The sequence below is a fragment of the Procambarus clarkii genome, chromosome 26 (genome assembly GCF_040958095.1).
Source record: "Procambarus clarkii isolate CNS0578487 chromosome 26, FALCON_Pclarkii_2.0, whole genome shotgun sequence".
In the NCBI taxonomy this organism is placed as follows: domain Eukaryota; kingdom Metazoa; phylum Arthropoda; class Malacostraca; order Decapoda; family Cambaridae; genus Procambarus; species Procambarus clarkii.
The window spans coordinates 6,354,027-6,366,988 of record NC_091175.1 but is presented as its reverse complement, the minus strand read 5'-3'; the positions used below and the strand labels follow the sequence as shown (position 1 = coordinate 6,366,988).

Sequence of the window (12,962 nt, the reverse complement as noted above, 5' to 3'; positions counted from 1 at the left end):
CTAACAGGCTTCCTCTCCCTGACAAAGGGAAACCATTTGTTTTTTTAGAATAAAGGTGAAAAAAAGTGAAATAAGAGTTAATATTTATTAGTTACAAATTATAACATGTTAAGGATTTGCTGTCCGTTTATCTCTTCGTTTCACCTGATGCCATTGTTTACCTAGCAGTAAACAGGTACTCGGAGAGTAATGCAAAATCATCTTGGAAGCATTGGTATTCAAACCTTCAAGTATTTGGATTCATATTTTAGGTTGCTTTTTCACAGTTTTAAAGGAGCTTATTATTTTCAGGTGAATCGTACACAACTTTCCATACAGCTCACAACATTATTAACAGGACTGGAAGAAATGCTCAGTGGAGAAATAAATGGCAGAGGAAAATTAGTGTTGGATGCCTGTGACACTGCTTTAAGGAAATCTCAAGAGTTGGCAAGACGTTTACCCAAGGGCAGATCTGCAGAACGTGTCGAGAAGGCACTACAACAGGTAAATAATTGTGATTAATTAGAATGTCATTATATTCTATAATGAGCGAGCTTGATAATTAAAAGCCCCTTAGTTACCCCTTATATATTAGAATTCCAATTGCACATGAGGATATATGCTCTTGGCAATCATTGTGGAAAAAATTTAATACACAAAAAGTCAATGAATTTTGTTACAAAAATAATAAAAATTCTGTGGTGAATGGAATGAAAACCCCCCTTACTGTGTGCCACTTCAGCAGCTTCCCTAGAATATCATGGGTACACCTGGCCCCGAGTAACTAATAATCCTGCAAATTTTCCTGTTCAGTATATCTGCTAAGAAGTGTGATTACAAGCTAATACCAAATAACATAAAAAACTTCTCGACACCTTCCCTAAAATGATCAGTGTGGCCTCTTAAGATAACCAAGAATCATTGTGAAATTCCAAGACGCTAACCCCTTAACTGCCTACCACGAGGTGGTAGCAATAGCACTAGCTATTACAGTTGGATTGGAATAGGTGGCCACTCAGTTTTTTTAGTCTAGTCTACACAAGCTAGTTCAGGAAAGACTGGAAACAGTCAGGCATCTGGCAATCATAATCACTCAAAGCTGCAAGGTAAGCATAGTGCTTAAAAAAAAAAACCTACATCAAGGAGAACTGCACAAAAAATAATGTCACCCTAAAACATCCAGTGCTTGCTAGAAACAGTGAGCAATATCAATGTGAATACATGTCAAGCTATTGTTAGACACTAGTAATTACCCGGTGCCAGACTCTCATACTCGCCACCATGTGGCAGCCCAAATCAGATGGGGTCACGAGCTGGCTATAAAATCACTGAGCATTATTTGTCAACAGAGGTTTCTGCTAGATCCAGACTTCTTTTTACAAAAAGTTAAGTTGCTTTTGGCTATCCTGGTATATCCTGTCCCATGCAGGGTGGCCTTTTTTGCTACTGGTTTACAGTATACTTATTTATGCTCCATGATTGTGTTTATGTCGGCTATAGTGTCTCATCCTGAATTTTATCACCCTGGCTTTCATCTAGAGTTTGTTTTCCTACTTAGCCTGGTTGTGGTTCCCATAACCACCACAGAGTTACCTTCTCTGAGGGTTTGGGTTCCTTCTTTGAAGTTCTCTTCTTTTGAATGGCCCCTATTCTGGGTAGTACTTGGGACATTATTGCTTAGGGAGACCTGTTTATGAGTGGATGAAGTTAGACTAGTTTAGTTATAATAATTTTTGTACACTTGGTCCTAACCCTACTGGCATTCATGCTTTGTGTTTGTTCTTGGGTGATCAAATGTTATTTTAATATTTTTTATTCTTCCAGGTGCACTTTCGATGGGAGAATATTAAGAGGAGTGGTTTAGAGGAATGGTTACGAAGTGGAGGGGACGCTGAGGTTCCAACACGTGTGGATGCATCTCTCACATCCCTGATAGATACAGCTCGGTCAGCATGGCGTGTTGCTTGCCTGGGAGTCAGTATATCAACTGCTGCTCCATTAGTGGAATCTGTAGTTTCAATGACTGCTGAACGCATGGCAGATTATTGCCATTTCTTGGAAGTAAAGGCTTTGAGGAATATGACATTGGGTTGCCGTTCTAGTCTTACAATCAATAAGTATTTGGAAGAATTCCCAGGATTAGTCCATTTTCTGTATGTGGACCGTTCAAGCCATCAACTAACATCACCCACATTGTTGACAGATGAGTCAGGAGACTTCACTAATGACTTGAATTCTTCAGCAAAGGGAACTAGAGCTCTTACAGTTGCACGAGTGTGGTCCATGGTTGAGTTTGCACATACACACATAACAAAAGGCCATCTGTCACTGATGTGGAAGGATACCACTTTCAGCTATGCATATTTTCTTTGGTTTGAAGATAGTGGTGGAAATCCCTTAAAGCCTGGGGAACTAGATGACAGCATAAATGAGGCACTTCCCTTACCTGGAGTACTCTGTGAAGACTTCTATCGATCTTTCTGTATTCAGGCATTCCCAGGCATGGATCCAAATCGGATACGTGTTTACGAGCTGTTTTGTGTTCATTTAGGCTTGGCTACCTCACCTTGTGTACTAGAACACACTCGACGCCTTGCTGCCACAATTTGGGAAGTTGCTGGACCAATAGATGCTAATCCAGCAGACTTACTTTAGAATTTTTTCTGATAATATAAAAATGTTTAATTTTATTTATATTGCTTATAAAGCTTTTACATGATTTTAATGGTACTATAGCTATGATATATTTTGTTTCACAACGATGTTAAGTAGTAATAGTATTTTATACTTTGTATCAACATTCTTCCAGTTTGCAGGGTTTAGCTCATGAACTATGCTTATACTCTACTCCCATAATTTTTTTATTAAAATCTACATTCCAATAAACCATCAGAAGTGAACAGTTATAAGGATACAATTTATTAAAGGCATCTACATTGTATACGAACACATTAGGACTAAGACTTCTTGAAAAACATGTACTATACTGTATTGTCTAAGTTACCTGATACCTCCTCAGGAATTGCTGTGTAAACATTTGAATTTAACAAAAAATCAATACTTGCCATGATGAAAGACATAATTTGCAATGATATTACTATATAGTCTTTTTAATTTTTGTTTTCCAAGGGTTCATTTGATGCATCACGCTATTGTGATTTCTGTGTGTAGCGACATAGTTTATTATTACAAAAGCACAAAATGTCATCTCATTTATATCTAATATTACCCCATCAACTTTTGTTTTGGGGAGTTATAACCATGTTGTGGAACAATCATTTTTTTTATTTGTAATTTTTTTTTTTTAACGAGACTCTGTGCTGATGTGTCCGGATACAGTGCGAGTGTGTGTGTATTCATATATACATTGACTTTTCTGGCACAAATTCAGCTCATAGGTATGATAGCCAAAAAACTAAGTCACAGTGGCTGTAGCTTTTGGCACAAAAGGGATCAAGCTATAAATATTGAAAAACTGCATGCATTGTTTATGCATTAAGCTGTATAATATATTTGTGTAAATGCTAAGAAGTAGGGTTTTTTGAAAGAATAGATAAAGGATAAAAACCATGTTAAATAATATTGCAGTGCTGTGCAGCTTTTGTGTGTTACACAAAAAATTTGTGTACTATATAATGCGTGTCCATTTACATGTGTGAGTGTGTTTTAATTTGTTCACTTGGATATGAAAGGGTGCACATATTTTTTTATTGACTTAAGTATAATTGTAAAATATTTGCACTTGTGTAAGTATCCTCATTAACCCTTAACATGCTCGGGGTTTAATCATATACTGTATCTAGTCATTATGATCTTCAAAAAATATATAATTTTTAAGATTAGAATTTGTTTATTACATTTCCAGTTCTCTGTATAAACATTTTTAGTAAAATACTCATTCATTATTTGTTTAGTTTATATTCCTACTTTATTACGATATTTATTAGATTCACTTGATATTCAAGTGAATTGAAGAGTGCTTTTGCAGTATACATTCAATACATAGTTTTCTGTATTACAGACAGGGTTTGAGATCTCTTCTCTTACATATAGTGTAGTTGGTTATTGTGAATTTTGTTGGTCATTTTTAATTTGTTAGTCAGTAAGATCACCAGATATTTAAGTTGTTCTTTTTGTCACTATTAATGAAACATCTATACACTATTAATTTTCAACTACTGGTCTGTTACGGACTATCTTTGCAAGCATGTCAACAGCATCATTCTTTGAGATGCCAATATATGATGATATTCAAAGGAATTTAATCTCAAATCTCTCTTCTATAGCTGGTAAAACATTCATTTGAATATTACTATTTTCTGGGTGTTACTACAATATGCATTCAATGCAAAGAGTACACTTGAATACAGTATATAATAGTAATGTATATAATTTTACTGCCTTTTTCTTTAAAAAATTCAGTGACAAGGCATATACTGTGCCTGCAAGTTCAGTTTGAGGTGTACATCTTGTACATCTTCCACCTACTTCAAGAGCCTTCAGTATAACACTGATGCACATTATTACCAATAACCTAGTGCTCTCAATGATGCTTTTCATTCTTAACTGCTTTAATAACATAGCAAGTACACTATCTTTCTTGAGTGCATTTCTAAAATTTTCTCAAAAGAGCCCAGTTGTCCCATGGATTAATTGATTGATCATTGAAGTGACAGGTTGATCACGTCCTTATCTTTATAGTGGCTGATTTACAGTACAGGTACTATAATTCTCAATTATTACAAATACTGTATTTAAAAATAAAACAAATTATAGAGTATTATTAATCATTGAAATACTTCAGTGTTTGAATTGGGTTAGCATGTAATGTTATACTGTAGTTTGAATAATAGGCTAATCTGACTGTTCAGTAGCATGTACTGCCTATGTAGTTGCTGAATAATTTAGGAATCTCGAATGAATTTAAAGAAAATGATTAGATATGATTTTAATAGTAATTATAAGGAATACAGTATTATGATGGTTCTTTTAATAACAAAACATTTTCAAATTGAAAAAAATGTAGTAAAAGAATCATTGGAATTATTTGATGTAAAAGAAATTATAAATTTCTAATTAAGCTAATACCATCAAATGTGTAATCCTTTGATTCAATTATGATTGCATTAAATGCAATTGCTATTAAAAATTTAGATTTGTGTTTAGTTTAAGGGCAATATACTATGTTATTTAGTACAATAGTCTGGCATACTGCACAATATACGGTTCTCGGGCTTAAGGATTTGAAATGCAATGGTGCCATTGCTTTGTGTGCTTGTGAGAGAGAAATTGGGGTTAACTGTTCTGTCCAGGCTTACTACCTTTAGATAATTACTTACTGCTTTCTTATTCATTTTACAGAAAGAAGAGCTTATTGTTGTATTGTGCATTTGAAAAAAAAAGAGGTACTGCTTTTATCTTCATTATACAGTATGTTCTTCTATTGTTTTATAACCTATTAAGTCATTGGTTTAGGTTTAGTTATACTTAAAAAATCATTAATTAATAAAAGCACATTCTAAATATAATGTTTTATTATAAAATGTAAGGATGTTTAATAAATATTTAGTCTACAGTGTGTTCAAAGGACATGAATTGAGGTGCTTGCTTACATTGTATGTGTATGCATGAAGTATACTGGGAGTAAATGTACTGTTTCTCTTTAACTGTGTTGAGCCTTTACTTCATAATTGTGTTTTGTAAATTTCCAGAAATCTAGATTTCACGCAAATCCAGGTTGGCTTCCAGTGACATGACGCGCATTTTGGAGGTGCCTCTGCATAAGCCAAAAAGAAAAGTTTATATTAGTGGGAATACCGCATGTGTAGCAGTACTTCCGTTCACAGCTCACCTTATCCTTTGTCCCACCATACCATAACTGTATAACCTTCTGGTATTTTATACATACACAGTATGCAATACGATTCCCAAAATCCAGATACCATTTGACTTATAAACTTATTATTTATTTATTGATAATGAGAAACATTTACACACACACACACACAGTACTGTTTTGTATATGTATGAAATTTTTATCATAATTATTAAAAGCATAATGAACACTTTTATTTTTCATTGTGCAGCGTGTCCTTGCTACTAGCAGCAAAATTTGACACCACAAATAAGTACTGTAATCTCACACATTGTCACTTTTTTCCAAGCATTTATTATCAGCCTGCTTATTTTACTAATATATTAAATTGTTTATGACATTGCAATCTTTAGCCAAACCTGAATAGGAAAAAAAATTTACACGAGAGATCAGAAAGACATGAAAGTAGCTATTTTGTAAAATCTCCCATTTCAAGGACAGCCAGTCAATACCCTTGAGGCTGGACCCTTAACAATAGTTGAAAATTAAGCCTCAAAGATAACTCAAGCAGTGCTACTAGTATGTTAGGATCATCTGCCAATCACATAAAATAATTAGTGAAATGGAGGATAAAGAATAAAAAAAAAACTGTTAGAATTATTTATATTCTTTCAACTGGTAAACAATGCATTGATCACTATAGAGTACCCGTTCTCTCAGTTACAGCTTTACTTAGCAAAGTGTTCACATGCTGGACTCTTTCTTTAGCAAGAGCAACAAATTTATCAAGAATGTCTGGTAAGATGAGCTGACCGCCAGGCTTGTGTGTGGTGCACAGGGATCCATTTTCAAGAAGAACTACAGTCACTTCCCCACTCCCCTGAGTTTCATCTTCTGCAGTAGGGTCCATCAACTATTAAAACAAACATAAGTAATGATCACAAAAAATGATTTACAGTACTTGCTTGCCCCATACATATTCCTTGTCTTTTTTAATTCATTAACTTAATATTGAAGTTAAAAAAAAAATTATTCCCTTTTTACTTAATTATTAATGATTATTCCTTTGTTTTTATTTGTTAAATTGGTCAATATCATAAAATTGGTAAAAAAATAAAATGCCAAGTGTAATAAAATGCCCCTTTCTTAGTGACTCCCCATAGCTTAAGTACTAGTTCCCTAGATTAAACCCTACCTGTCGGGCACTGTAACTATTCTTATTATTAGTAAGGACCAGTATCTTAACCTGTTAAAGATGGGCAGGAAATCAACCCACAACTTGAATGGGAAAGGTCCCTACCTGTATGAGAAGGCAAGATTCTGATCTTAGTTCACAATAGGCAGGTGGTCACAGGTGCCTGGTGGGTCAAATTTAGCCTAGAGTGCCAGTGCCTATGTTATGAGGAGTCACTGAGAGGGGGGCCACCAGTACAAAGACTAATATTTTTTTAATACTATACAGGACTGTGCTTTTTATCCTCTTGGTAAATTAGCATAGGCTAATTACTGCAGTGCAATTCAGAATTTGTACATTTTTTGTACCTGTATATTATAAATAGGAGACATACTGTACCTGTATACTGTCACTGTACACAGTAAAAGTTGAAGCTACTGGCTTGGCCTGCAAATAAAATAAGGATACTAGATTGCATGCATTGTTAAAGAGAGACTTTAAAAGGTTCCATAAATCAATGAAATTAATACAAAATCTAATTCTCCTAGGATATTCTAAATAGATTCAAATTTTCACACATATAAACAGACAAAGAAAATGGGAGAAAAAAACTATAATATATATACCTTTAATGAAATCGGGAGAGTTCTCTCTAATTCAACAGAAGCTTTGTCGTTCTCTTCATCATAGGAAACTGCAGGTAACTTCACATTTTGTAAAGCTGCCATAAGTGCTATCACTGCTGCATCATATAAGTTGCCATCATAGTTAATGCACACTACATCACAGTAGAGACACCAAGCCATCTAAATTTGTGAAGAAAATAATGCAATAAATACCTACACTGTATTGTATTATGTATACTGTACAGGCTATGTCTTTGGAAACATTAATACAGTATCTGAAATACTGTTCTGCATTAGCAATTACAGTACTGTATCTCTGTCAGTATAAATCATTGTACAGTATATGATTCACATAACTGGTCATGTAGTATTTCATCAATGACCAGGACAGTTAACTTATGTGCATTAATATATATATATATATATATATATATATATATATATATATATATATATATATATATATATATATATATATATATATATTAACATACAGTGGAACCCCATTATGTGGATCCCCCTTTTCCAGATTATTGGGTTAACCACATACACATCTAGTTCTGTATATTATTAGCTGAATAGGGATCCGGTTAATGGAGGTTTATCAATCTATGCAATCATTTATCTTGACATCCAGAGGTATCACCTGGGCCACATAATGTGAGTACTGTGTAGATACACAAAGCTATACAAATAAAGAAATGAATATGTAAAATGATACACATGTATGCAGTGTCACTTTGAAGATACAATGTGTAAACTAGGTAACACAAACCTTGTTGGGTACAATGCAGAGGTCAGTGAGGTTTATAATTTGAGCACTGGTGATGACATTTTTTAAGAACTGGCTTGTGGCCATTGCTCTCTCTCCAGGTGGTCCCATCTGAAATTATGCATGTTACTATAAAATAATACTAAACATCAAATACTGTTACAGGTAGATCATAAGAGCCAAATAATACTGCATGTACTCAGTACAGTACTAGTATAAATGTAGAATAATCCCCCCACTTTTAATCAGATACTGGTGTTTTTAATAAAATCCAATAACTACATTACAGCAGTAGTTTTTATATTTATTTTCCATGCTGAAACCTAGGAAATCTGTGTTTGAAATGCCTTGGTTGACTTCTTAAGTCTTCATAGCCCAGTGCATCATTGGGTCCCTAAGTGTTAATTCATTTTTACAAAAGAAGCATGACAATGTCCAATGTAAATAGGAATGCTATTAGAGTAATTAATAGTACAGTGAAGATAAATCCACTTGAATCTTTACCTTGAACTGATGAGAGCAACATGGATATAGTTCCACATTAGGTACAATGAAGCCCTCATTTGGGTTCCGGAGAGTTGGGGTGGCTATTTCTGCTTTAATACCACACATGACAGTAGTGTGCCCCACACGCACAGTGGACGAACCCTCAGCTGTAGTTACAGTCCCAACCTTGACAGTAATGGGCCGAACACTCATCAATCCCCGGCCATCTGGTCGCTTATTTTTTTCCAGAAAGCTCCTGTTGATAAATTTGTATGCATAATTATAAGTGCTATAGAGACGTAATGATATTGTACCAATATTTTGACTCGTGCTGTTACTGTTTACTGTCTTAATGCCCAAGTTTGAGACAACATATAAAAATACTAATAACCTGATACCAATATTTGGTACTGTTGCCAGATGCTGAAACTTATTAAGACATAACGCTTCTCATGATCTCAATAATAATAATAATCATAATAATAATTTATTTAGGAAAAGTACATACATAGTTACAGTACAAACATTCTGTTTGATTTAAAGATAGAGGTAGTACATACAATACCTCAAGCCACTAGTACTCATAGCGTTTCGGGAAAAATGCTTCAGTGATACCTATAAACTCCCACAGTACAAATATAAGTTTAAACTTTCAAGCTCTACTAAGGCGTAAAAGGCTCTATTCCCCACTTCATTTATGGCAATTAACACTAGCAAGAAAAGTGAGGAACATACTTATAATAACTGTCAGGTTCAAAGGTCTTCCAGGTGTCCATGGAGGTCATGGTGGCGGGGGTAAACACTGAGGGCAACGGGCCTAATCTCCACCTTACTTCTCACAACACATTCCTACAACAAAAATTTTCCCGTTTACATGTTCATGCCAATGTATAAAAATTTTATTTGAATGAAAGATACTTTTAGTATATAAAGATACAAAGCTTGTCAATTTAATTTAAGCGGCGACCCCACCTTGCCTCACACCAGACTAATATGAGCAACGTTCTCAGGAATTCCCAGTCGTTACACTGTAACCAGTGAGCCAATTGCCAAGCCGCCACGGAGAACGCAATTCTCACTACACCGTCAAAGGAAGAGAGGGAATACAGTAGTAAGAAAGAGGTCAGGAGGCGGAGTGTTAAGGTCTTCCTGAGGGAGGGAGCGCTGGGCAGCCGCCGCCGTCCTTGAGGTCATCAAGTAATATTTTGATCACCATGGCCTTCACTGGTACCCGAAAGATCATCACCAGAATCCTCGCCGCGACCTATAGAACGCACCGACATTATACCTCAGACGGCAAGGTTAGATATTATCGCGAGTGTATGGAAATGGGTCTATAGAGAGATGGGCAGCAGCGGCCAAGGTCGGGGAGCACCTCCCCCCCCCCATACCTTTCCTCCCTTGCTGGTCTGGGGCACTGTGCCCAGCGAAGAGGCACAGTGCCTCCTCCCAGGTGCCAAGGCCGAGGAGGCTTCTTCCTGGGGCCCCCCCCCCGACACCTGGCAAGATTTAGGAAATGTATGACATGCAGGAGGGATGAAGGTGAAGGGAGGGCCCCCATCCTTGCTGGGACACAGTCCTCTAGGGCAGGACTGCCTCACCTCGCACATGTCTACCATTGGCAGTGTACTTGGGGATTTATCAATGATGTGCAGCTTGCCAAAACCCGGGTTGTGATCGGAGGCGGCATTTTGACGAGGCTCGTTTTCCAAGTGTCGGAGTCGTGTGTGTATCGTTAGGTTTGCATTTATTAGGCTACGTTAGTGTTTGGCTTGGTTGGGTTGGATTAAGTTAGGTTGGTTTGGGTTAGGTTAGGTTGAGTATGGTTAGGTCGGCTTTAAAATCCATTATTGAACAATCTTGTGTACACTTGTATCCTGAGGCTATGGCCCATTTCTGGAGGTACACAGCCATCCTAGTAATAGGTGGAGCCTTCTGCCAGGAAACACATATTGCTCACAAGTGATAGAAAATTTCTTAAAGTTGTAAATTCTCACTTCTTGTGTATGATCATTTATATATAGGGTGTCCTAGAAGTCTGGCCCCATAGGCATAGTATAAAAGAAATCACTAGGATTTTTTTTATAATCAAGTTTATTAAGTATTGGCTGATTATTAGTAATCCTAAGGTGTCAGATCTGAAGATCTTGGTGGCCATTCAATTGGTCCAAAAGTTCAATCTATTTTCCTTTAAGTGTACTTTGCCTATGGGGCAAGACTTTTGGGACATCTTGTATAAATATATAGTAATTACCTAAGTGTAGTTACAAGATGAGCTACGCTCGTGGTGTCCCATCTTCCCAGTACTCTTATAAAACGCTTTGAAACTACTAATGATTTTGGCCTCCACCACCACCACACCTATCTTGCTCCAACCGTCTACCACTCTGTTTGCAAAAGTGAATTTTCTTATATTCTTTTGGCAGTTTATTTAGTTACATTAAATCAATGACCTCTTGTTCTTGAAGTTCCAGGTCTTGGGAATTCTTCCCTATCAGTTCTATTGATTCCCGTTACTATTTTGTACGTAGTGATCATATCGCCGATTATTCTTCTATTTTCTAGTTTGGCATATTTAATGCCTCTACCTTCTTGTAGCTCTTGTCCTTCAGTTCTGGGAGCCATTTAGGCATGTCACCACACAACCGCTACATACAGTATTCCAGCTTTGGTCTAACAAAAGTTGTGAACAGTTTCCTTAGTATTTCACCATCCATGTATTTAAAAAACAATTCTGAAGTTAGAAAGTGTAGCATAGGCTCCTTGCATGATGTTCTTTATGTAGTCCTCAGGTGATAGTGTTCTATCTAGAACCAGCCAGAGATCTCTCTCTTTATCAGAATTCTTTAAAGATTTCTCACATAATTTATAAGTTGTGTACGCGAGTCTTCTCATATTCCACAGACCATAACATGGCATTTATTCATATTAAATTCCATTTGAAAAGTGGTGTTCCATATACTTATTTTGTCCAGGTCATCTTGAAAGGTATGGCAATCATCTAAGTTTCTTATCTTCCATATTATCTTAGCATCATCAGCAAACATGTTCATATAATTCTGAATTCCATCTGGTAGATAATTTATGTAGACAATGAACATTACTGATGCAAGATTGTACTCCATTTGTGAGATTTCTCCAGGCTGATACATTGCCTCTGTTTACTGCCCTCATTTTTCTGTCGGTTAGAACATTTTTCATCCATGTTAGAAGCCTACCTGTCACTCCTCCAATATGTTCCAGTTTCCAGAACAACCTCTTATTTGGAATGCTATCAAAAGTCCTTTTTTAGGTCCAGATAAATGCAGTTAACCCAACCATCTTTTTCCTGTAAAATCTCTGTGGCTTGATCGTAGAAAGAGTAAATTCGTTACACAGGATCTTCCAGATCGAAAACCATACTGTTTGTCTGTTATTACTTATATTGTTTTTCTCCAAGTGTTCTATACATTTAGTTTTAATTATTTTTTCCAATATTTTGACTACTACACTTGTCAATGATACAGGTCTATAATTTAAGGTCTTTCCTGCTACCACTTTTTGTAGATTGGAACTATGTTAGCCTTTTTCCACACATCTGCTAGGACTCCTGTACACAGGGATGGCTGAAAAATCAGTTTAAGTTGAATGTTGAGCTCGGGGTGCACATTCTCTCGGAACCCATGGTGAAACTCCATCTGGGCCAACTGCTTTGTTCTTCCTCAGCTCCTTGAGCATTCTGTCCACTTATTTTCTAGACATTTGTATGTGCTCTCTGTTGTTCTCTGGCATGATTATTGTGTCTGGTTCTCTGAAGATTTCATTTGCACAAACACACTCAAGAACTTTTCGTTTAATGTTACACACCTTTTCATTTTCCATGAATCTATTTCCCATTTTCAACCTCTGAATATTATCCTTTACCTGCAATTTGCTGTTAATGTATTTATTGAATAGACCTGGTTCTGTTTTACATTTGTCCACTATCCCATACTCAAAATTTCTTTCTGCCTCTCTCCTCACTGCCGTGTAGTTGTTTCTTGCTTCTTTGTATCGCTGGTATGTTTGAGGGTTTGATCTCTTCCTATATTGATTCCATTTTTGTGTCTTTTGATCTCTGGCCCTCTC

General features: G+C 36.1%; 3 protein-coding genes across 5 annotated transcripts in view; 2 read left to right on the top strand and 1 right to left on the bottom strand.

Annotated features, from left to right (window-relative positions):
- The window catches only part of HPS1 (Hermansky-Pudlak syndrome 1 protein), a 16,078-nt gene extending 12,191 nt beyond the window's left edge, over positions 1–3,887 (top strand). For both annotated transcript variants that reach the window (XM_045739969.2, XM_069331802.1), the window contains exons 7-8: positions 292–486; positions 1,807–3,887. In XM_045739969.2, the coding sequence (XP_045595925.1) occupies positions 292–486; positions 1,807–2,637 (1,026 nt within the window). In that variant the 3' untranslated portion in view covers positions 2,638–3,887. The remainder of the gene's footprint in view (positions 1–291; positions 487–1,806) is intronic.
- Positions 3,888–6,446: 2,559 nt separating this feature from the next.
- On the bottom strand, positions 6,447–9,941 carry LOC123756711 (exosome complex component RRP43). Its single transcript, XM_045739964.2, has 7 exons — positions 9,828–9,941; positions 9,591–9,704; positions 8,874–9,111; positions 8,373–8,480; positions 7,598–7,777; positions 7,371–7,418; positions 6,447–6,710 (listed from the first exon to the last, which is right to left on the bottom strand). Exons 2-7 carry the CDS (start codon positions 9,638–9,640, stop codon positions 6,495–6,497), a joined length of 840 nt encoding a protein of 279 aa, XP_045595920.1. The 5' UTR covers positions 9,641–9,704; positions 9,828–9,941; the 3' UTR covers positions 6,447–6,494.
- LOC123756709 (cytosol aminopeptidase) overlaps positions 9,819–12,962 on the top strand; it is a 27,610-nt gene continuing 24,466 nt past the window's right edge. For both annotated transcript variants that reach the window (XM_045739963.2, XM_045739962.2), the window contains exon 1: positions 9,819–10,156. In XM_045739963.2, the coding sequence (XP_045595919.1) occupies positions 10,070–10,156 (87 nt within the window). In that variant the 5' untranslated portion in view covers positions 9,819–10,069. The remainder of the gene's footprint in view (positions 10,157–12,962) is intronic.